Source organism: Cetorhinus maximus, chromosome 3 (genome assembly GCF_964194155.1).
Source record: "Cetorhinus maximus chromosome 3, sCetMax3.hap1.1, whole genome shotgun sequence".
Taxonomy (NCBI): domain Eukaryota; kingdom Metazoa; phylum Chordata; class Chondrichthyes; order Lamniformes; family Cetorhinidae; genus Cetorhinus; species Cetorhinus maximus.
Window position 1 is genome coordinate 49,879,754 of NC_135881.1, and position 25,306 is coordinate 49,905,059.

The following is a 25,306-nucleotide window of genomic DNA, read 5'->3' on the forward strand; positions in this document are numbered from 1 at the left end:
ATTATAACAAGTTATTGCACAACAAATGCTCTGTAGACCAACTGTGAACTGTAGTTAAGCAGAGCAGCTTTACCTATAATTTAAGATCTGCAATAGACATTGGACAGTCACCCATTTATAACACACCTGCTGAGCTTCACTCCATTACAAATACATTACATAACTAAAAATATCTCAAGTACGCCAACAAAAATATCTGCATATAGCTTTACTCTTTTAGACATGCCAGATTAAGCATTCTCGAAATAAAACCAAAGATGCAAAATAGGTGTGTTATAACTGAAACCCGCAAATTATCTCAAGATTGGTAAAACGCAGCAATTACAGATTGGGCAAGTCTTTAATTAGTCACCTCAGTTCAAAATCCGAACAGCTCAGAGCGTCAGATCTGAACCTTCTAAAAGAAACAATGAAAGCCCCAAAGCCTATCGCCAATAGTCCAAGCTCCAAAACCAGAAAAGCAACAGTAACACCTAGGTGCTCAACAGCCAAGCTAAAAGTGAATAAAACTTACTTTTAAAATAAATTAAATTTTGCAGCAGGAATCCTTTGTAGAAATGTGCATCATGTCACACACAGCAAACTAAATATCTAATTCAAGTTTGAAATTGTTAGACATCTATGATATCAGTTTTTATAATATTTTAATTCTCCCAGTTCACAAATGTTTTCATGTTTATTGTTGGTTAATCATCTTTTTCAGCATCTGCATTATCTATCGCCACGAATCCAGATAGAAATCAGTAAAGATAATAGTAGCACAATGGAAATACAGCTAGTACAGTTATTCTTCAGATTGTGTTTGAATGCCATGGAATTTTCTGCAAATGAAGAAAAATCTGGCTTTTCGGCACAGAAAATCCTTCCTCTGCACTCTGTAGGGAGTGTTCCTTTTACAGCAATAATTCATGCCTCAGACTGAGGCCTCCATAACAGCGTTTTTTAAAAATATATGGATGGTACCAAAATTAACACAGTGCCTCAATTTCTATTCTAGAAATCTACATAAAAGCTGTTCAAAAATTGAAAACACAGATGTTTAAAAATAGATTACAAACACAAAACTCTGCACCGCAATCAAACAAGCAGCACAACAAACTCCCATTATATGAACTGAATAGGAAACACAAAAGTAGCGCTTTTTTAAAAAGTAGGCTTCAAAAATTAGGCTCAGTAGTTATTTTGTAAAACAACTGGAATGCTTGCTGTGCAATACAGCAGCATCAAGAATAATCGGATAATAGGGGTGGCAATGAATTACTAGCCGTGATTATCGCTGCTTTCTCAAACTTCAACAAGGAAGAAAGAGTTGAAAGCATAACTTAAAATGTTTTTCTGATTGCTTCAATTTCAACCTTTCACAGAAATCATAGGTGAGACCATGTTTACATATATGTACTTCATTTAAATTGTGCATTTCAGCAGGAGGTATATTGGTTTTACACTGTATGTAGTTAAAATTTAGCTAAAACACACCTTTCGATGCAATGAAGTATTTGATTTGTAGCGTATGTACTTTGTGCCTGTCCAGTAATTTTTTTTGGCAAACTTGCTGCATGGAACTCTGATTTACATGAAACAATCAGTATTTTTTATTAATGTTTGTGGCCAATCAAGCGCTCCTCTATATAAATAAAGGCAAAATACTGCGGATGCTGGAAATCTGAAACAAAAAGAGCTCCTCTATATTGTTACCCGTGATCCAGTGACTCTTGGAGAAGCATAACTATTACTATGTAACGTGAAGTGTGAAACCAGTCTTCTACACATATTTTATCAATGTTCGAACCCATTTAAGAGGAGCACTGCCCCCCTTTTTTTTGTTAATGATAATAGACAGCTTGGCTTAAAAGAGTAAGCGAATAAAGTAGGGTTAACCAGTGAGTCTTCCCACTAAAAGCATGGAGTGAACCAAAAAGTAACAGATCTCTCCAAGAGTCAGGAAAATCAAGACATAAAATTATGCACAGGTCATACTGCTCCCCCTAGCTTACAGGAAAAGGATGGCGAACACTATAGCACAATATAATATTGTCCTGACATTCTAAGGCATTTGAAAACTTGACATAACCAAATCTCAGAGCCACCAAGGGATAGTGCATGCTTTCAATAGGATGTAATTCACTGAGAAAACCAAAAGGAAGGATTCACGCTAGTTTTCAGCACTGATCATCTTTTGATTCTACAAAGCTGTAAAGAGGACATTTTACATGCAGCCAAGGAATGGTCAATTTGAGTAACTGAAGTGCCTCGAATAAGCACAATGATTTTACAGGCTAATTTAAACTAAATCATCCATATTGGAGATGATCAGAAAAATGCACAAGAGTAGTTTGCTTTTGAGCAACATCAAATCTCTTGATGTGAATTATAAAATTAATGTACCAATGGTTAATATATCCTAGTGCAGATTCTGCAAGCTTCAAGTTTTGAGCTAGTGCAAGTGTTTTACTACATGGTCAGATTTCAGAGTATTTTTTTGTTTCCTTCAATCCTCTGGTTATGATTTAGCAGAACTACTCTATCCATTCTTAGGAAATAAATGCTTTTAGTTCGGGTTCAAAAATATTCAAAATTTCAAAGTAAAACAACCTTTTTGATGTTTTACTATCCTTCACCAATTTAATGGGATTATAGCAGAGAGCTGGAAAGACTGCTGAATGAAAAAACAATTGCAATAATCAGAAATATCCTTCAAGCAAATAAAACAGAGTTCTACCTACTGACAACAGCAGCCTAACGTTTAAAGAGTGTCGATCCCCAGCAAATCAAACGACCAGAACCTTTTGGGAAAAGCAAGACCACTATATTGATCATAATGCTATAATTTTTTTAATGACTTTTTCTTGCCAAAGAAGGATACATTTTGAAATAAGACTCTGCAGTTTGACCTTATTTATCATTTTGCTTCCAATGGAGCTTTTGTTTCTAAATGTTAAAAGACCTCATCATCCTGGTTACTATACTATAAAGGCAACATTCTTTCTGATGAGCTACACATGACGTACATCAACACTATCCATATGTATAATATTATTTCCTATATTACAGCCATATGCATATTACTGATAGTTCTTTTTACTTTTCATAATGGGTAGGTTTATGAAGGAACTAAATGCAGGAACTTGTTCAGGAATATTGGACAGTGTAGTGATACAGCGCATTTATAAATCTGGGAAAACTTGGAGGCTCCATTTTGCAATCACCTCACAAGGAGTTTCATTTTTTTGTTATGAAAAATGGGAGTTGGGGACCAATAAAAGTGGGATGATAGTTGTCTTACCAACATGTAGCAACGCTAGGAAAGTATTATTTGCTATACATGTTTCACAATATTTAAAAATCAAAGTGGCACTGATTGACAGGGGAATACAATTAGTGCCATTGGGGAAGAGCAGGGAAGTGAGGTTAATTGGTTAGCTTTTTCCAAAGAGCCAGCACTGATTGGCCAAATGGTTGCTAAATCAGCTGGATTATTCAATGCCACTATTTTGACAATCTGTTACTGGCCAGCCTTCAAAATAAAAGAAAAAGTCTCCAAAATCATTTTATTTTAATATTTAAACCAATTCTATGGAGAGAATTTTTGTTAACATTTATAATAAGGAATTATCTAAGACACTTTGGCTGGAAAGCATACAGGGTTCATACAGCTATAGAAATTAGACGAGAGAGGAGTAGTGTTTGATTAGTATTGAAGCGGAAAAGATTGGAACACAGCAAGCTCACATTCTGATACCAAAGATGTTACCTTCTTTTCTTTGGGTGATAACAAGGCTGTGGACCTTACATCTCTGGTTTGCATTTCAACTTTCGGCTGTTCAACAACTGCTTTTGAACTTACATCCATAACTGAACATTTCTGGAAAGCCTGAGAGATTAAAGTACAGGATGTTAGCCAAAAAAAAAATCAATCACACATCACCTTACTGCAGAGTCCAGGAATTTCAATTATGGAGCTATAGGGAAAAAAAAAACACAATTCAAAAAAGTGCAGTCAAACCCGTGCTGTGTCCGAGATTTAAAAAAATATTCTTTAACTGCAACATTTAATCAATAAATTGGCATTGGGCAGTTTATTACTTATTCAACAGCTAACTGCTCAATTCATCACTAACAAAGTCTCTGAAGAATTTAAATGCAAAGACAGCTGTTTTGAGTTTACTGGATGCCAACAAATTCTGCAAATTATTGACAAATTATGTTTTATTGTCCAAATAGGTGTCAGCTGGGGCTCAGTTGGTAGCACTCTCACCTCTGACTCGGAAGGTTGTGGGTTCAAATCCCACTCCAGAGGCTTGAGCGCAAAGTCTCGCTAACACTCGAGTGCAGCATTGATAGAGTACTGCACTGTTGGAGGTACCGTCCTTTGGATGAGACATAAAACTGAGCTCCTTGCTGTTCGTTCAGGTGGATGTAAACAACTCATGATGAGAAGAGGGGAGTTATTCTCTAATGTCCTCCTGACTAATAGTTATCTCAACCAGCACCACAAAAAAAGATTCTCTGGTCATTATTGCATTGCTGTTTGTGGGAGTTTATGGTTCACAATTTGGCTGTTGTAATTTTTTATTTGTTCATGGGATGTAGATGTCTCTGGCTGGGCCAGCATTTATTGCCCATCCCTAACTGCCCTCGAGAAGGTGGTGGTGAGCTGCCTTCTTCAACCGCGGCAGTCCATGTGGTGTAGGGTCACCCACAGTGCTGTTAGGAAGGGAGTTCCAGAATTTTGACCCAGTGACAGTGAAGGAACGGCGATATATTTCCAAGTCAGGATGATGTGTGGCTTGGAGAGGAACTTGGTGGTGTTCCCATGTATCTGCTGCCCTTGCCAACTGGCATCAACCTACGCACTGTAAATGACAATGGCACAGTCAGCCCTGTCGACTCTGCAAAATCCTCCTTCCTAACATCTGGTAGCTAGTGCCAAAATTGGGAGAGCTGTCTCACAAACTAGTCATACTTACAGAATCATACCTTATAGACAATGTCCCAGACACCACCTGGGAGCCCTCAACATCGATTCTGGCCCACATGAAGTCTTATGGCATCAGGTCAAACATGGGCAAGGAAACCCCCTGATGGTTACCACCTACTATCCCCCTTGATGAATCAGTACTCCTCCATGTCAAACACCACTTGAAAGAAGCACTGAGGGTGGCAAGGGCACAGGAGGACTTCAATGTCCATCACCAAGAGTGGTTCAGTAGCACCAGTACTGACCGAGCTGGCCAAGTCCTAAATGATATAGTTGCTAGATGGGCTCTGCGACAGGTAGTGAGGGAACCAACAAGAGGGAAAAACCTACTTGACTTGTTCCTCACCAATCTACCTGTCACAAATGCATCAGTGCACAACAGTACAAGTAGGAGTGACCACTGTCTCCTTGTGGAGACAAAGTCCCGTCTTCAAATTGAGGATGCCCTCCATCATGTTGCGTAGCACTACCACTGTGTTAAATGGGGTAGATTTCGAACAGATCTAGTAACTCAAAACCGAGCATCTATGAGGCAGTGTGGGCCATCTGCTGTGGTTTGATACAACGGAGTAGCTTGCTATGCTATTTCAGAGGACATTTAAGAGTCAACTACAGGCCAGTTAAGATTTCTTTCCCTAAAGGGCATTAGCGAAACACAGGATTTGATAGTATGATAATCGACAATGGTTTCATGGTCACTACCACTGAGACTAGATTTTAATTCCAGGTTTTTAATTATATTCCACCAGCTGCCATGGTGGGATTTGAACCTGTATGCCCAGAGCATTAGCCTGTCCAGTGACATTGCCACTACGTCATCACCTCCCGCTATTCCTACTTTTGAACTATAGTCATTGTTGTAAAGTACTTAATTGGCCATAAAGCACCTTGGGGTGTCCTGATGTCATGAGAGGTGCTATATAAATGCAACTTTCTTTATGGCAGAGATCAGCTTCCAATTCACAGCAAGCAATAGGACAATTCCAAGATTTGCTGTACAACCAAGATTTGTCCATCAAAACTGCTGATATCACAAAACTACTCAGTAAAACAACTTAAAGGTATTAGGCAGCTTTTACTATTTACAGTTCAGCAAATAAGTATAGTGTATGCAAAGTACCCAACGTTCTCAAATTCATTTAGGACAGAATGCCTAATAATTTTGCATATAATTTGCGTATAAACATTACTTTCTGAACTTCACAAGCTGATGGTACATGTTAATTTCATTAAACATTTTATTCTTTATAATACATTAAACCATAGGCTTGTCTTTAATACAAGGTATTTCATTTTGGCATTCATGAGAAATCGTTCCACAACTGAACCAGACATGGATAATTCATAACATATTAGAAGCCTTTTATGTAGTCTACACTTCTTGTAAGCATCACTTTTACATGCTATAATATTTTCACTGAGGTCATTTGTCGATAAACATCCCTATTATAAAATAGCTTATCCTCTGATTCACTACGAGCAAAATCAAGGGAGAGTTGGTGTTTTGAAAAGATTTGCATACAAGTTCTCTATAACATCTCTCCCACCCCAGCCCCACTCCTATCCAGCCTGAGGGAATAGTTTTTTGAATTCAGTATTTACTCAATCTGTATTATTATTTTCTACATTGGTAATGATTTAGCTTAAGTAACAATACCGTACATCACTACACATCAAAATATAAATTTAACTTGCTCACACAGTCATACTCTTAGAATCAAACAAAAGTTCCAAAGTCCACACTATTAACACAGAACACAGCTGGACAGGATGTTAGAGTCCCCCCTCCCTCCACCCCTATTGCCTGGAGGCCTGAAATTCCTTAGGTGCATATATTTCCTCCTATGCAGGATCTGTGCAGCCACCCAAAGTTCAATAAAAAGAATGAAACAGATTTTTCATAAGGACCTCAGACTTAACCAAAAGAAGTGGGGGGGAAAAAAAGCTACAGATTTATTTTTTTTTTTACAAAAAATAAAGTAGAAAAATACAGCCACAGATTAATGGGATAATCTATGCCACTAAAAACATATCAACTTCCTCTGAAATCTAGCTGTTCTGACACAGCAAAAAATGTCAACTATGTGGATTGTTTCCAATGATAAGCTTGTGAAATTGGAGCCTTCCAAAAGCTATGTGGTTTCAAACAGATTGGGTAAATTTAACTGTAAGGCACTGTCCTTGGTCGAAATTCTCTGGGTAAAGGATTGCAACTACCAACAGATCCAATATGAAGTATAATGTCTAACCCTGAGAGAAGATTGTTCTGCAAAGTACTGAGACAAGAGGAATTTGCATTTGTGAACATGGCTTCTACATTCATAGAAAAATTAAACATTACCGTAAGAGAAATGAAACTGCCAATATTATTTTATGTACTGCTGCACAGAATGTGCAAACAGTGCAAGTCTGACACATTTGAATTAGGAAAGCTGAATAATCATAAGGTTAGATTACAATGATAACTGCACAGCACTCAGTGGGATTTCTTGAGGGGTTTGGTCTAGGATTACAGTATTCTAGTTAATGGTCACACTTTCATTGTAACAGGTTTACTGCAAACATTTGACCAGCTGCCTCCAAGCCTTTTAAAATCAGCACTTATTACCAAAATTATACTATTTGAGAGGAAGGATTTTACTTTTTAAAAGAAAAAAGGTTAATACAAAGACTCCATTATCTTTGTTCATCCATGAACTGTTAAAATCAGAGCTGGCGTGGCTTCCAGTCACTGATGTTTCTGTCCTAGTACTTTCTTTCCATTTTGAATGACAGCCATTTGTATTAACATCTTTTTTCTCATCTTCATACTTTGATCAGTTCCAATATTTTGAAGTTAACCTGACCTGTACTCCATTTTCCCTTCAGTTTGATAACCATTTCATTCTGCTCCAAGTCCCCAAGAGCCATGGGGCAGCTGAGCAAACCTGTTCCGCAGCATCATCCAAAGCTGCTGCAGAATCAGTGCTCAGAGTCAATGGCTGGCTTAGCTCCCTGTAGGCAGAGGCTGTTGTCCACGCAATGTCAACAACAAACCAAGCTTCCTGGAAGAAATCCAAATGTGTTTAAATGCTGGCATTCTACCCCCAGAGTGTGCTTTGAATTGTGCTTCTTAATTTGCAAATCCCCTGCCCTCTGGCCATTTTGACAGCAAAAATGTCAGCAATGTGGATTTGTTTTCAATGATGGTGGTTTTTTTAAAAATTTCTCTCAACAGTTCACAAATCCAGCTTTTATCTTAAAATTAAGTTTTGCGAGATGCAAGACATGGGCATCATGTCACAAATGGCCAAATTATACAGCAACACACCCTTCTTCACTAATCAGGAATATCATTTTTCAAGGCCAAGTGCTATTAGCCACATAATGTGCATTTGAATTTTGAAAAAAAAAAGCCTTTTGAACACAGGATGGTGGTTAAGTAATTGTTTTAACTGCTGTAATGGAATGGAGTAGAAAACCCTCTTTAATGACTTATTTCAGAACATTTCAGAGGATGAATTTCTCAGTGTGGGTGAATTTAGTTTCCTCAAAGTGTTGACACAAATGTTGAAAATTAATTTTTTTAAAAACATTCCCACACAGCCTGTATAAATTCAGCTTCTCAAGTCTTACAAAAAACTTTTATCTCATCATTCACAAGATGTACTTTTGCACACATTCCAACTTTAAATCCCAGTGTTCATTATTACTCCAAAAGTCATATTAGAAACATGTACCCTATTATCATTTGATATCTGTGTCACATATAGAAAGGAGCAGCACAATGCTAATGAAATGTTACTGAATCATTTATTAGATTAACTCAACCATAAGCATTCAATGCAACTTCTCCATATATATTGCAAAACAGCCAGTTGAGACTATTCAACCTTCAATTTGGCTTTCTTCATGAAAGTATTATGTACCTAGCACACTCAGATCCAAAAAACACATCAGCGAGACAAGCATAACAATTTTGCCATCAAAGTAAAGAAAGGGACACAACACAACAGGTGCTGCAAACTTCTTATTCACATTAGCCAATTCACCAAAAACCCACTGCAGGTAAATTGGGCTGACAGGCATTTCACAATACTGCATTCAAATGGAGGCTCCAGCTTTCCTTGTCATGTTAAGCAGCAAATGGCACTTGTCAAGCAAATCGCAGCACATGTGCCAGAAAGAATAACAAAGTGCAAAAAAGAGAGTTTGCTAAAACATCTTTGAATAATTCATGGTGAAGTTGCATTAACTACGATCAAATAACCAGCTGACAAACACGTTCTGATGTGGACATCCTTTCAAAAGCTTAGCTAATACAATTGCCCCACTCCAAATTTAGACTGCATCCAAACCAACTGCTCAATCCACTGACATTTCTCGGAGGCACATTTAAACAGCTCCATTCATTGTTCACTAGCTGATTGGTTTTCTCAATTTACCAGTTTAGTGTCTGGTTAAGTAAGGCATAAATATTAACAATTTGTTGATGCTGCAAAACAGATTCAGCCAGAAAGTTATTTTCTCCCTCTTCCCTACTTTCTCATTGCTAATACCTTACTATTTCCCTTTTTCATTACTGAACTGTCCATACTGGAAGATGGCTCTATAATATAGGCAACCAGGATCCAGAGCTTTACAGGGGCACAGAAGTTATGATGAACCTTTATAAAACACCGGTTCAGTCTCTGGAGGATGGTGTCCAGTTCTGGGCATCACACAGTAAAGGAGGACGTGAAGGTTTTAGAATGTGCAGAAAAGATTTACGAGAATGGTTCCAGGGCTGAGGGACTTCAGTTATGTGGATAGATTGAAGAAGCTGAGGTTGTTCTTTTCACAGGAGAGAATGTTGAGAAAAGATTTGATCAATATGTTCAAAATCATGGAGGTGTCAAGAAGAGTAGATAGAGAGAAACTGTTCTTATTGGCAGAAGGGACAAAAACAAGAGGACTCCAATTTAAAGTGATTGGCAAAAGAACCAATTATGACAAGAGGAAGTACTTTTTTTTTACACAGTGAATGGTTAGGATCTGAAATACACTGCCTGGAAGTGTAGTGGAGGCAGATTCAATCCTGGTTTTCAAAATGGAATTGAATCAGCATCTGAAGAGAATACATTCGCAGCGCCATGGGGAAAGGGCTGGGGAGTGGGACTAGTTGCTTGTGCCGTGAGCCATCATGAACATGAAGGGCCAATCGGCCTCCTTCTGTGCTATGTCTGTGCTATGATTCTATGTAAACCTATTCTTTTGCTGAATTGTGTGGTTTATACTGCAGAACAAATTTAGCAACTGTGGATCATTTATGCCTGAATATTACAACGCAATCACACCAACATACAGAGTCAAATTTCTAACTTCATGAACACGATCAGAGCCACTTTCCTGATGTCAGTGAAAGATTGTTAGAGACCAACCCACTATCAACCTAATCCAAGATGGACGACCACATCTAAGCAGCACTGGTGGCAGTTGTTTACACTTGGCTGTAGCCAGCTAATGGTCAATGGAATCCCAGAAAGCTACCAACCAAGGGATGTTTTGGTGCCATCAGCAGCTCTGCTATTGGTTTATTTACATTGAAGGCTTGCCTCTGGCGCCACTATTGCCATCTATAAAGTGGCCGCGATATTAGTCTGTTTGGCACACTTCAGTTTGTTACTTTGGCTGTTTCTGGCTGTCCTGCAGTCTTTGTATTGTCTTTAAAATTCAACAATCCTACATGAAACCAAAGCAAAGGACACAGGAGAGTGATACATTAGTGGTAAATGTACATCATTCCACACAACATCCTAAGGTGGTCAAAATAATGCATAACACCGATTTACCACTTACTTCACTACAGCAGCCCCAATCACAATGGCATTGCAGTTAAATAAGTGAGCTGGCGATACCAATCTAAGAAGGTTCTGAGCATGTGTTGAGGTATCACTTCCCTCCTTTCCCCACAAAGTGATAAGAGAAAGGTCATCAAATGTTGAGGCAGCCATGTTTGCTGGCTGACAGTGGGTTGTACAGTTCAACTGTACAACCCACTGCACAGCCCATCAGCTTTACGCCCAGTAACCACTGAAAACGCCTGTTCAGCCCAAAACAAAGTTTCAAAGTCCAATTTCAAGATAAATACTCATATGAAAGCAGTTACTTTCTATAGCCTCTGTTGCTATGGATTCTACCGTGCAATATAAAACAGAACAGTTGTCACTACACTGAGACCTCAGGCACTATTGTAAAAGAAATGCATTATGGGCTGATGAAATAGCAATGTTACGGTTAATCCTCTAAAGACCCCACCTGCATCTCTACACTATAATGAAAAGCAGTATATTTGACTTTATTCACCGATGTAAGGACGAAATGTTTCTGGTTTTGTTGTTTTCAGGATACGTTCTCTTAACTTTTCCCCCATCAGTCTCCTCAGGCCATGGACTAACAGATCTGAGATCGATCACCTCTCCGCCTTCTGTCAATGCGACTTCCAAATTACCTGCCTCAAGGCAACTATCCCCGATTTTCTTCAGTGCCCCTCATTCCCATGCCTTGTCTCTTTTGCCAGGGGCAGCCCACAAAACCAGAGTTGACACTGGGAATTTGGAGACACAAGGCTTTCAGCCTGCACCACACTATTGATAGGTTTAGATTAAATAGCACCAGAACCTACAATAGAAATGTTTTATAGCTCTAGTCATTAAAGTTTAAAACATCTATAACCTCAGAATCATCGCTCACATCTCAAGTAGAAGAAATAAAATGCAGAGCGCCGCAGTAAATGATCTTTGGGAATTTGACAACATTTGCACTTTTTTCTTAAAACAGCTGAAATTTGTTTCTTTGCGTTGATTTCATTACAATTGATAGTCAATATTCACCTGTAGTTCTGCCATTATCCTGTCACCTTCATCTTCATCTTCCTTGACAGCACAAGCTGCTGCTGGGACAGGCGTTGATGCCATTTCCTTCACTTCCACAGGACTTCTTGGTGATTTCAGGGGCGCGGAGCTATTCTCTTCAGACTATCAAATAACAAAAGGTGACAACATTCAGTTGGGATTAGTCCATGATGCAACACTGTTTCTTATCTGGCCATCTCACTCTAAGACACGAAAAGAGTGGCTGGTGCAGGAAATAGAAAGTATCACACTGGTGTGGTAGGTGCTGCTCTTCTGAGGTTAGACCTGAGGCACACATTACCCCCAGCAAGGTGCAAGAGTTTTACTTTTTAACTTAACTATGCTCTATTGCACCTGGCCGTATTTGATGCCAGCACTGGATGTCTGAACTGGGTGCTTGTTCCAGTTCATAGTACTGATGCTTCTTTGCCTTATGTAGCACAAAATACAGAAAACAAAATGCATTTCAAAAATAAAAGTTCCAATGAATGTTTTTACACAGTGCCACAGAACTGTTGTAGATATTACACGCTCCAAAAATCCAACAAATCTATACCAGGAGCAAATTACTGCAGATGCTAGAAATCTGAGACAAACAGTAAATGCTGGAAAGACTCAGCAGCATCTGTGGAGAGAGAAACACAGTGAACATTTCAGTAAGTGACCCTACGCCAGAAGGGTTCTAGCCACAGGGTCATCTACCTGAAATGCTAACTTTGTTTCTTTCTCCACAGATGCTGTCAAATGGACATCAATACTGATAACAGCACTTCATGTGAACTGACATTCTAGGCAATCCATTAACTGGAACTCTGTCCCTCAAATGTAGAGATTAAGCAAGAGAGTCACCCATCACCTGCTGGTCCATGGAGCTGGGTCATGCACCATGGAAAGCCTCAGGTTTCTCCCTTGGAGCTCAGAAGAGTTACTGTGGTCCATCTGCAACCACTCTGTGATGTCCGTGATCTAACTATGCCTAGGTCAACCCCCACTTTGTCGTCTATAAGAGATCTCTGTAGCTTTTCAGCTCTGATCCAATGACTGAAATACTGGTGTTGGCTCAGTCATTTGGAATGTATCCTTAGGTATATCTTTGATCACAAATTTCTGTTACAACTTCTAATCCTGTTTCTTCAATGGCTTTTAGATGTTCTGTTGTTACTTCATCTATGCCTGGCAATTTTCCTGTGATATCAGGATGTTTGGTCCATCATTTGCTCCTATTCTTGAGGCCTCCCTTGATTTGGATCATCATACAATTCATTTCTATCCATCTTTTTTGCTACTGCATCCCTTTCAAATAATATTTCACCATCTTTGTCACTAGCAGTTGTTATCACTTTCTATATGTCAAAGATTTCACCTTCTGGTGCATAATTCTCATTTTGTGATTACCTTCCAGTTCCAATACTGAACCACAGGCATTCTTTATTTTCTTTTCAATTTCCTCATACTCACAGGTATCTTTTCTTTCCCCTTTATATAATCACAGCTAGTATCTCATCGGTCATCCACTTGTCCTCCCTTTTTCTCTTCTGTTTTGGTAATATTTCCTTTGCAGCATGTTGTCTACTCTCTTCTGTGTTTTTTCATCTGCTTTCTATTTTTGGTTTGGAGACCTCTGTTTGTTTTGATTCCCCAATCCCGAGACATTCATGCTTGGTATATACTTAAAGAATGAATGCCTCTCTGATGCTCTCATCCTTCAGCATGTTGATGTCTAAATGGTTGCACATCATTTTATTTTTTGGTATTTTCAGTTTTAACTTAATTTTGCCATAAGGAGACAATAGTCTGAATTTATATCCACGCCAGGATATGTTTCAATATTCTTTATACTGTTTCTAAAATGTTGTTTCACCATCACAATCTATTGGATTTCTATACATCTCGTTTGTATTTCTCCAAGTGTGCAGCATTCTTTTGCTTGCTTAAAGGTGTTTGCCACCATCAGATCATTTTCTTGACAAAGTCCATCAGTCCCTCCCCTTTTTCATTTCTCAATCCGAGGCCATATGACCGATATGAGTTCCTGATGCTCCTTCACCAGTGGTGTTTAAGTTGCCCATTACAAGTACCACATCTTTTGATTTAACTTGAACATAAGACTTCAGGATGTCACCATAAAAGGCCTCTATTTCCTGCTCACCGTGATCTTTTGACAGAGCATTAACTTGTATGACAACCAGATCAAAAGGCTTTCCTTCGATCTTGATCACGATCACTCTGAGATTGGCCACCAACCTTGAACTGATCTCCTGTATCTTATATTTACTAGGATTCCTACTCCATTCCCATGTTTCTCACCTCTGGAGAAGTATATCATTCTTCTTTTCCATCTGACCAGATTCTAACTGTAGGATTTCTCCAAGTCCTGCAGTTCCTATTGATCACTTGTATGCAGTTATCAAGCTTTTCTGCCTGACATAACATTATATTCCATTTAGTGTAACAGGCTCAGACATTGACCTCTCATGAGTTTAGGTCAACTTGGTCATAAATGTGCTGGTTACTTTGCTGGGCAAAAGCTTCCCCTTCCCTGTCACTATCTACAACAGAATCGGCTGTAGGGGGCCCAAGCTCACTTGTATCTCCTATTCTTTGACTATGACTTTCCGTGACTAACTGTGGGGCTTATATTGTGCGAGGGCCCAGATTCTTCACAGGTGACTGGCCATATTGCCTTACTAAGCGTCATGACTGTGCCCTTGGGTGAGTCACACACCACGCTGGTCTCCGTCTTCTGAACAATTGTCCAACTAACTTGTTAGGATCTTCTGCCTCTTCCGCCATTCCCAGACTTCATGCACATTTGAAGGGGTGATGTCCCAACACCACACCAGCTGAAGCTGACAGGTCTCTCACTTAGACGCTGAATCAAGATCCCAGGGTATGGCTGGAGTGCACAACCAGCTACTTGGAGTCATAAGTGAAAGATGGAGAACTTTGGTCTCCCTAATCCACACCCTTCTGACCTGGGTGTGCAGCTTGGCAGCGGATCAAGGATACTTGCCCTCTCAAACATCTCCCAAACATCATTGGGGTGAAAAGCAGAGAAAAAAAAAAAGTTTCAGAGTACATATCTTATAGTGAAATATAGAAACTCAATTGAAACATTACACCCAGATTGAGATTTCTTGCATGGATCAGGGAGGTTCCCCACCTTGCTCATTGAACTTTAAGAATTAGATTAACACAGCCATCTATTACCCAGAACCAAATACTTACAGTAACAGGACTGCCTTCTTTCCTTGCAGTAAATATCACTTCTCCAGATCTTGTGGTTGTCAAGCCAGAGCCAGGTGGATAGAATCTGCGGGGTGGTGGTGGTGGTGGGGATTTCATGGGTTTCTCATTTCCTGGTTCAGGCAGTGTTACCTCCTCTGCAAGAAACAATGCAGGATGTGTCACTGTGTCATATTCAAAACACTTACTCATCAGTACTGACGCAAAGTAGGCAGTGGGGCAGGTTGAAGTCCAGGAACCATCACGTTTAGTTTAGACTAAAAGGGAACTTAAAATACTTTCCTTTTGTTGCTTTTCAGGCCTTTAAGGACTTACAAATAAACAGCCCTGTTGATATGTGCCCTGTGCATCACTGCAGCTCAAGATCATTCAAATCTTGATTTATTTTAACTTAACTATCAAAGGAAAAAAGATTAATTTTATTCAGTGATACCTTATCATTTATAACGCAGCTTGTTAATTCTCTGCTCGGGACTTAATCCTTTTATCACCAATTACTTAACACATCAATGAGTCGATGTTGGTTAACCCTAAACACCTCAGCCCACTATTTTTTTTGCCACCAGATGTTGCATACCTAGTTGTTTTATCCCATCCGATTCCTCTGGTTTTACAATTAGCTTCTGCTCAGGTTCTACTTCCAAGCTAGGAATTCCTTTCATCATATTTGCCTGCGCCTCCTCCAGGAGGCGCTCAAATTCCTTCTCGTCGTACTGATTCATGTTTTGTCTTTTTTCTTCCCATTCTCTCTCTGCTGCCTGTAATCAAATTTAAAAGTAGATCGTGAGCTTTATGTACATTTCAGCTGGGTTATGAATGAACAAGAAAACACCAAGTATGGAAAGGTAAACTCAAGAGTACCTCAATGGTCATTTTTCGGTGAATGCCCTTTTTGGTACTTGCAGCATGAATTTCGTCAATGAAGAGATTTTGACCAGGAGGAGCCTGGGCAGTTGATGACGAGCTCTGAAACTGGTGACTTGGAGCACTTTGGATTTGAGGTATACCATCTGTCGACTCCTGAGTCCATTTCACTGTAACTGGAGAGGACTGAACCTGGTGAACAGTGGCTGGTGCATTCTGGGATTGTTTGGGCATGACAAGAGGACTCTGGGTAGGATGAACCAATGCTGAAGAATGGTGAGATTGGTGAATTACGACAGGGGAACTTTGGACATGGTGGACAACCATATGAGACTCTGACTTCACCAAGGAATTCTGAGCCTCGTGAAGTGTACCTGGGGGACCTTGGGGGGGAGTTGTTTGTACATGCTCCTGAACCTGCAAGGGAGCATCTTTGGGCATTTCAGACTCTGCAACTGTGATCGTATTTTCTGTAGTGTTTTTCTGCGCTGGATGTATAGTTTCTGTTCCTCTCAAAAAGTCTTCAGTTACAAGTCTGTGAAGAAATTGAAGCATTTTAAGGAATAGGCATTTGACGCAATAAATATTTACATAACACAAAAAAATTGTTTTTAAGGAATACTGTTATGTCTTCTGGTTCCCATAAGTTCAAAATAATCACACCTTAGACTCAAATGCTGGAGTTTTAACGAGTGTATTGTTTATCAGCTCTCCATATAATTGGCACACTGTTATTCCGCACATGACTGTCATTCTGCACATGACTGTCATAAATGGTCGTGCACAATTAAACAATAAACTGTAGCTATGGAAACAGGTCAGAGGCTGGGAATTCTGCCGTGAGTAACTCACCTCCTGACTCCCCAAAGCTTGTCCACCATCTACATGGCACAACTCAGGAGTGTGATGGAATACTCTCCACTTGCCTGGATGAGTGCATATCCAACAACACTCAAGCAGCTCAATATCATCCAAGACTAAAGCAGGCCGTTTCACTGGCACCCCATTCACCACCTTAAACATTCACTCCCACCATCACCACACACAGTGGCTGTAGTGTATACCATATACATGGTGCACTGGAGCAACTCATCAAGCTTTGTTTGACAGCACCTTCCAAACCCGCGACCTTTACCATCTCAAAGGACAAGGGCAGCAGATGCATGGGAACACCACCACTGTTGCTGGGTCAAAATCCTAGAACTCCCTCCCTAACAGCACTTTGAGTATACCTAAACCAGACGGACTGCAGCAGTTCAAGGCAGCGTCTCACCATCACCTTCTCAAGGGCAATTAGGGATGGGCAACAAATGCTGGCCTAGCCAGTGACATTTGCATCGCATGAAAGAATAAATTTTTGTAAATGACTGGAGTGCGACTGTGAATATGGCAACCTGGGATAATTATTCACACAACAATTGGTTCCTAGTTCTATACAAATAATTTAACAATATAATAAATACATTTGGATTAATCAGCATTGCAAAGTGAATTGCAGCAAGGTGAATTATTGTACCAATGCAGCTAACAGCTCCAAGATCTAAATTTGCAGTCCTGGCAAAACTAACCAAAAGTATAATGAACTGAGCTAGCTGGTCATTATTGTGGGGTCAGGTGAACAGTGGTATAAGCTCCCAGCACAGCTTTGGTCTTGCACCACTACTATATTAACAGGGAAAGTAAGAAAATCTAACATGCAAACCAATGAGACACTGAGAAAAAAAAAGCAAAAAACTGTGGATGCTGGAAATCCAAAACAAAAACAGAAACAAAAATACCTGGAAAAACTCAGCAGTCCATGTGGTGTAGGTATATCCACAGTACAGTACAGACATTGAGAAAAATTGTACCCGACCCATTTAAGTGGCTGGCAAAGAGAATGTGTTCCTCCATGGGGTAGGTAAGGGAAGGTTTAATCTATTTAATATTCCAGCATGCCCTCTTCAATCATCTTGCCTGTCATGGTAAATGACAGAAAGTGAACAAAAGTGAAAGTGAGAGAGTTTAGTAAGTGCTCAATACAGTATCTATGGTTTGGTGCAAGGCCAAATGATAATTTGTTTAAAAATGTATGAATGAGTGAAAAACTAACCGTTGGTGAGGTTTCTGTTGCCACACCTGTAAGCAGACCTGCTACAATTAGCTGTAAGTGGGGGAGGAGGAGAGCTAAACAACATAGAGAGAACATACTCCAGGTCCAAGGGGGTCGGGGGATGGGAAGGAGAACATGATCCAGATGGTGAAATGGTATCAGCACTGAGTATATTCTATGAATTCAGTAATGTCAGCGCTGTCTGTTCTCTGAAATCACAGTGTTATCATTGTGCCTTGTCTGAACCCACTAGCCTGCCCGATAACAACTGATTATATTACAAATTCCAACTATGATTTGCCCACATCCTGACGGTGAGAAAAGGTCTGCTGTTTCCAGCAATAGTGGAAATAGTTACAGCCTGAAGTGTATAAATCTTGTCAAATGTCTTGAAGACCTAATTTGAAGATTCACCAAAAGAATTCCATAGCTAGGTTCCAAAGCTACATAACTCTCAAGATCAGCAAAAGCATACTGCTGACCATGAATAGGGTAGGAACTTTTAAGGTGATAAATAGCAGTGTGCATCACTACAAACGGGTAGATCTGAAGCTGAAGGTGCTATATTTGGTGAGGGGGATTGGGATAAAGGACTAAATAGCCTGGATGAGTGCAGCTCCCACAACACTCAAGGAGCTTGACACCATCCAGGACAAAGCAGCCCGCTGGATTGGCACCACATCCACAAACATTCACTCCCTCCACCACCGATGCACAGTGGCAGCAGCGTGTACCATCTACAAGATGCACTGCAGGAATTCACCAAGGCTCCTTAGAAAGCACCTTCCAAACCCATTACCACTACCATCTAGAACGACAAGGGCAGCAGACACAGGGGATCAGCACCACCTGGAAGTTCCCCTCCAAGTCACTCACCATCCTGACTTGGAAATATATCGCCATTCCTTCACTGTTACTGGGTCAAAATCCTGGAACTCCCTTCCTAACAGCACTGTGGGTGCACCTACACCACATGGACTGCAGCGGTTCAAGAAGGCATCTCACCACCACCTTCTCAAGGGCAACTAGGGATGGGCAATAAATGCTGGCCCAGCCAGCGAAGCCCACATCCCGTGAATGGAAAAAAGATTTTCAAATGATTTAACGTATTAAAGAATCTCATGTTTGGAGACATCCTTTTTAATAGAATGTACAGATGGATAGTCATGCATAGTCTTCGGAATACACATCCCCTTTATTTACTAAACATTCACTCCCTCCACCACCGACGCACAATGGCAGTAGTGTGTGCCATCTACAAGATGTTCATTAGACAGCACCTTCCAAACCTGTGACCTCTACTACCTAGAAGGACAAGGGCAGCAGATACATGGGAAACCTTGACCTTCAAGTTCCCCTCCAAGCCACACACCATCCTGGTTTGGAAATATATCACCGTTCTTCACTATCGCTGGGTCAAAATCCTGGAACTCCCTTCCTAATAACACTGTGGGTGTACCTACTCCACATGGACTGCAGCGGTTCAAGGCGGCAGCTCACCACCGCCTTCTCAAGGGCAACCAGGGATGGCCTAGCCGGTGATGCCCACATCCCTTGAATGAATGAAATAAAAGCTGTTAACATAACCCTCATGATAAACAAGATGAATACAGCCTCAGTTCAATTAATGATGTTTCCCAGGCAAAACAAAAATGCATGTTGCAAAGCAGTGACATCAACAAAATAAGTACAGGACTAAGATTTTATTCTGATGGACGTTACCTTCTTAAACTTGTGAGTACCTCAGTCATACTTTTGACTCTCTTCAGTAGACTCTCCAACTTGTGAGGCTCTTCCTTCAAGAACTTCACTGCTTCTACCTCCACACGGAGTACTGCCCGCATTTTATTCTGCAAAGTGGGGAACTCGGCTGGGATAAAGACACAAACCAAAACATTTCAAACTCTGCGCATAGAAGAAACATAGGCGACTCTTAATTTTTATCCTCCAGCCTGAACTAAGAATAAAGTCAAGTAGGTACTTCTTACAGCAGTTTTTCTGCCTTCTCAACTTCAAGGGTTGCCTCTCCCCGCCTACTCCGCATTTTGGGCTGAATGACCTGTTTCTGTGCTATAAGTACTATATAATAAAATGAAATCATGCAGCTTTATCTGATGGAACATGGTGTCATTAGACCAAGATGAAAGCTATTTCCCCCCAATCACCGTTGCAACGGCACAACAAAACAAAAACAAAAAAAAGTGACATTTGAACATTCCATAATTCTTGACAGGCTTTTTCCCCCTCAAGGCAAGGTGTGTAAAAAACCAGGAGGCAATATCAACAAAACCCGCCAACTGCACACATCAGAGGAAGAAAACCAAATGCTGTGGCTCAACTATTTAAAACACCAAGTAACTTAGAGAATGATGACATTGACAATGTGCATTTATAGAGTGTCTTTGACATAGAAAAGCATCCCAAAGCATTTCGTGAAGGCATTACTAAGGGTGGCCAGAGGTGTGTTTTAAGGGAGATCTCAATGGAGGAGGAGGCAGAGGGATAGAAAAGGAATTCCAGCATATGGAGGCTAGGAAGCTGAAGGCATGACTTTCTCTGGTGGATTTAAGGAAGGCAGTTGACTCAAAGGGCTGGAGTCAGAGGAATGATAATACAGGAAGTTGTAAGGCTGCAAGAGGTTGCAGGGATGGGGAGCCAGGGGGGGATATGAAATAATTGAAACACAGGATGATTTTAAGTGAGAGATAATGGCAGATCAGGAGCCAATGCAGGTCAGCAACAAATGGTGTGGTAGGTGGACATCACTTCTTACCAAACTGCTTTGGTTAGTACTTACAAATTTAATGGAAGATAATTACAAAGTGCCTTACCTTTCAGACCTGCCAGAGATTCTCCCACCTGACGCAGAGCAACAGCACCTTCCTCCACATCTTTCAAAGTGATCAATTGCTGGGCTGAAGAGGAATTCTTATTCAGACCATCTATGGATTTCTCTAATCCACTGTAGATCAAAAAAGGAACATGGCAAATTAGAGCAACAGTCATTTTGCTATACCTTTTCAACTTTTGACAATAAGACCTGCAGCTCATCTGAAGAATCTTCCCACTGTGTGTGGGGCAAGTCAAGTTTTGAAGGGGCAACAGAAATCATGGTGCACTTATTCAGAATCTGCTAACAAAGCTGTTAAGGTCCATGTTTAAAATGTTAACTTGTCTCTTCCCTCCACCGATGCTACCTGACCTCACAGGTGTTCCCAGCACTCTGATGTTGGTTTTGATTATCAGCATTTGCAGTATTTTGTTGTTTGGGTAAAGAGACTGCCTGTCCTGGCACGAAATCACTGAAACCAGATGTTACCAGGCAACGCATCACGACTTACCACATGGGCATGGTACTATAGGAGTTCTGGGTCCATTAAACTGAACCAGAGTTAGCTGCTTGAGGAGAGGGGGGAAGAAAACTCAAGAGAAAGGGAAATCTTGGCCACAACAATGATTTTTTAAAATATAAACACTAGAGGGCAGCACCTGATCAGAAACAAATCTGAACTTAAAATGCTGCATTGTAACATAATTAAGCAATAGGCAAGACTAATGGTGGAGACCAGCCCTACCTGTAAATTTAGCTTCTAGCATTGTCAATTGTGTGATGTGTCAGTCAAATTAATACAGTAATTAGATGGAGTGAGTTCTTCAACTACAGGAACATTTTTCACGCTTATTGACTGAACATCGCTCAGTCTCACTACTGGTGGAAGCAAACTTTGTTCACACCAACTACCGAGCTTTTCCTTTAAGCTTGATTCTGTAGTATTTACGATTATTCAAACTGGTACTTCCTAACGCTGGGTCAGTAGCCAGTTCCTTCCAAGAACTTTCTTTCACTCCAGCAGTCATTCCATTTTCTGTCAGTTTTAACAAAGCATCAAGCTGTGCATTCTCCTGTTACATTTAGACAGCATTGATTTCTTTGGGAAAAGTAATGCTCTGTTTAGAAGTGTGGTTAAATCTGCCTCCAGCTTTCATGTCAGTCGAACTTAATTGAAATTCTGCTCAGTTAGGAACTGCTTCAAACAAGTTACAATTTGCTTCATTTAGCACACACCTGTTATTTTAGTTAAATACAGTGGGGCGGGGGTAAGGGGAGGCAGGCATGCTGACAAGCATTTTTGTCCTCGGCCTATGTCGAATTTATACTTCAATTAAAAGAAAAATAGAAGGGCTCCAAAATTTGTTCTGAAAAATGATTCTATGCAACACAGACATATACACTCTTGATTGCTCAGTGAGCTCATCCAACGAGAAGCTTAGCTTTACAGCTAAAATAATGTCAGATACAATCTCAGTTTGTGCTGAGTCTAATAATATAAGCTAAGCAAACAGTTAGGGCAAAGCAATTGTCTTCATTTCCCCTCTCTTCCATGCCCACACCACCACCCTCCCCCACTCCCTCCCCACAATCACTCCATCTCTCATTAGCAAGAGAGAAAGGAAGTCAGCTGGGGTTCTCACTACTTGTCACTAGCCTGGCTGCAAAGCACATATATGTGAACATTAGGTAAAAGGAGAGTAATGTTCAAAGGTGCTAGCCCAACTAAAGGACCAGGCTAAAACAAAAATACATGGAAAAACTCAGCAGGTCTGGCAGCATCTGCGGAGAGGAGCACAGTTAACGTTTCGAGTCCGAATGACCCCTCAACAGTTCTGCTGAGTTTTTCCAGGTATTTTTGTTTTTGTTTTGGATTTCCAGCATCCGCAGTTTTTTGCTTTTATAAAGGACCAGGCTGCTGATACTCATTTTCAAAACTCAAACATAAATGATTGCTTGCAGGGTGGCAATGGTGGGTGGACCCATACCACGGCAGTGAATCAACACTGGGGAGAAAACATTATTGAGAGTAAAACGTATCTGTAATTTGCACTTTGATCGGTTTGTATTGATTGCATCAGTTAAAGCATGCTGGTTTTGGCAGGGATAGAAAGAACTCAAGTTCAAATATTTACTATTGATTATTTCATGTGCTTGGTTGCTTTAGATACACAAGGTCTATTCAAGCACAGAAGGCACCAAATGGTTTGTCCATGCAGCGGTTTGTTCAATTAAAGCTATAAACAGAGACCACTACAAGGCTGTTCCTGAAGCTGCCCTCAACTCTGCCTAGAAACCAGGATTTTGAGAGCAGGGAGGGTGATAGCAGGAGGGCTTTCATTGATAATTCTTCCATCTGATGGAATAAATAAATGGAGACCTTTAAAGAATTATAAATGAGATTTATATGCTTTAAGCGGATTCTGCTGTCCAAAAATTTGGGGATTTTGGAAGTAAATTCTGAAAAATAGCATGAATGAGCAAAACATCAAGGCAAGTGAACAAATAAGGCACACCAGCTTGTGTTGAATGGAAACAAGTCACTGAACAAATCCCTCATATTCCTGGCAGCCACTGATCATGAGCTTATTTGGGCACATTCTGGTTTCATGAACTAAATGCATGAAATATTGGCCTGTGCAAAACAATTTATGCAAAAAATAAGCCATTGACTACATGTGAGGGAGAAACCACAACAATCTGTTTCATGTCTCCATATGAACTTATGAATTAGGAGCAGTAGGCCATTTGGCCTATCGAGCCTGCCCTGCCATTCAATAAGATCATGGCTGATCTGATCATGGCCCCAACTCCACATTCCCACCTACCCCTTGATAACTTGAGACTCCCTTGTTAGTCAAGAATCTACCCAACTCAGCCTTAAAAATATTCACCCCTGTCTGGGGAAGAGAATTACAAAGACTCATGGCTCTCAGAAAAAAAGTCCCCTCATCTCGGTCTTAAATGGGAGACCCCTTTCTTTAAGCTGTGTCCCCTGGTTCTAGTCTCTCCCACAAGGGGAAACATAATTTCAGCATCCATCCTGTCAAGTCTTCATTAAATTCAAAATGGTCAAGGACTCCATGGACATTAGACAGTGCAAGAAAATGACAAATACTACACCATTGATATAAATCAGAAATCCCAGTAACATGGATTTTTCAAACCAGAAACCACTGGTTATTGGTTATTGCTGTGCCCCTTTTCCTGGTTGAATAAATGTTGCAGGACAATGATGTGCCCCAGGAACACTTGAAAATTGTCCAAAGCATTTTCTGGCAACTGAGGCCACCAGTAACAGGAATTATACCCTTTTCATACACAAATGAGGGGTCTTAATGTCCATATCAGATACACACTGAGAAATAGGGCTGCTGTTCTGAGACTGCATCCAGACCTGGACCAAGAACTCTGCTCCACTCAGGTTTGGCATAGATGCAGCCTTACCACTGAAACGCAAAGTTTTAAAAAAAAATCATGTAGAGCCAAGACGACTAGGAGTGTCCCTCCCAAGCTCCAGAATGTTCCTCATGGCAGCTAATGGAGACTGTCTGCTTCCCCGGCATTTACCCGAGAGCTATTGCTGGTAAGCCCAGTGACTCTAAATTCATGTGCTGCTGCAAATGGTGCCAGCAGTTCACCCAATTTACTGAGATCCAAGGGGCTAATTTCAGTTCAGTCTCAGGCCTCCCAGTTGGTGTTCATGCTTTCGCCACAGTAACAATTCCGGGCCTAAAAATGGGGCCCAGTTCAAATTCTTACCCCCCCCCCCTCACCCAGTCTTACCATGTATATAAAAATGTTGAGAAAATGTTCCTGCTGTTCTATAGAAGTTCCAGACATAATAACAAAACATTAGAGCCTACCAAGATTAGCAACACGTTATGCTGAGAAAGCACAGGTACGTAATTGGGAAACAATCCATCCAGACGGTGCAATTTGCCGGGAAAAGTATGATTGTATCAGTGAATCAGACATGTACAAAAAATAACATCGTTCGGAATGCTGCTCAGAAGATTTCAAGGTCAAAATACAGAACAAGTGAACTGATTAAAGATCATGAACATGCTTTATACAATAGCCAAAATCAGAAGATAATTACAGATGAAAAAGCCCATTCGGCCCATCTTAATTCATCCATCCATTAAGATCATAGCATGCCTTCATCGCAGCAGCCAATTGTTTTTTCATTATTGCAGGGTGAAACAGATCCAGAGATCTGGGTAGGTCATAAGTGTGTCGGTATTAAAGGCTGAATTTTCAGGCCCTGCCAGATTGGCCAGTCAGCCTCCAGGCTCCTGTGGGGGCCAGGTTAGATGCTTGCAAAAAAGCCTAGAGGACTACCCTGCCCGCCCAGGTCAGGAACAATCACAGGTCACCTTGTAAAGGGGTCATTTTCCCACCCACCATCCCACATTGATGCC

At 40.5% G+C, this 25,306-nt stretch overlaps 1 protein-coding gene across 16 annotated transcripts in view; it reads right to left on the reverse strand.

The window, feature by feature from the left end:
* The window catches only part of LOC144678302 (sickle tail protein-like), a 599,821-nt gene that overhangs the window by 5,380 nt on the left and 569,135 nt on the right, over positions 1 to 25,306 (reverse strand). For all 16 annotated transcript variants that reach the window (XM_078538135.1, XM_078538149.1, XM_078538129.1 and 13 more), the window contains 7 exons: positions 20,884 to 21,014; positions 19,775 to 19,922; positions 15,958 to 16,495; positions 15,674 to 15,854; positions 15,079 to 15,233; positions 11,830 to 11,973; positions 3,752 to 3,871 (listed from right to left, as the gene is read on the reverse strand). In XM_078538135.1, coding sequence (XP_078394261.1) covers positions 3,752 to 3,871; positions 11,830 to 11,973; positions 15,079 to 15,233; positions 15,674 to 15,854; positions 15,958 to 16,495; positions 19,775 to 19,922; positions 20,884 to 21,014 — 1,417 coding nt within the window. The remainder of the gene's footprint in view (positions 1 to 3,751; positions 3,872 to 11,829; positions 11,974 to 15,078; positions 15,234 to 15,673; positions 15,855 to 15,957; positions 16,496 to 19,774; positions 19,923 to 20,883; positions 21,015 to 25,306) is intronic.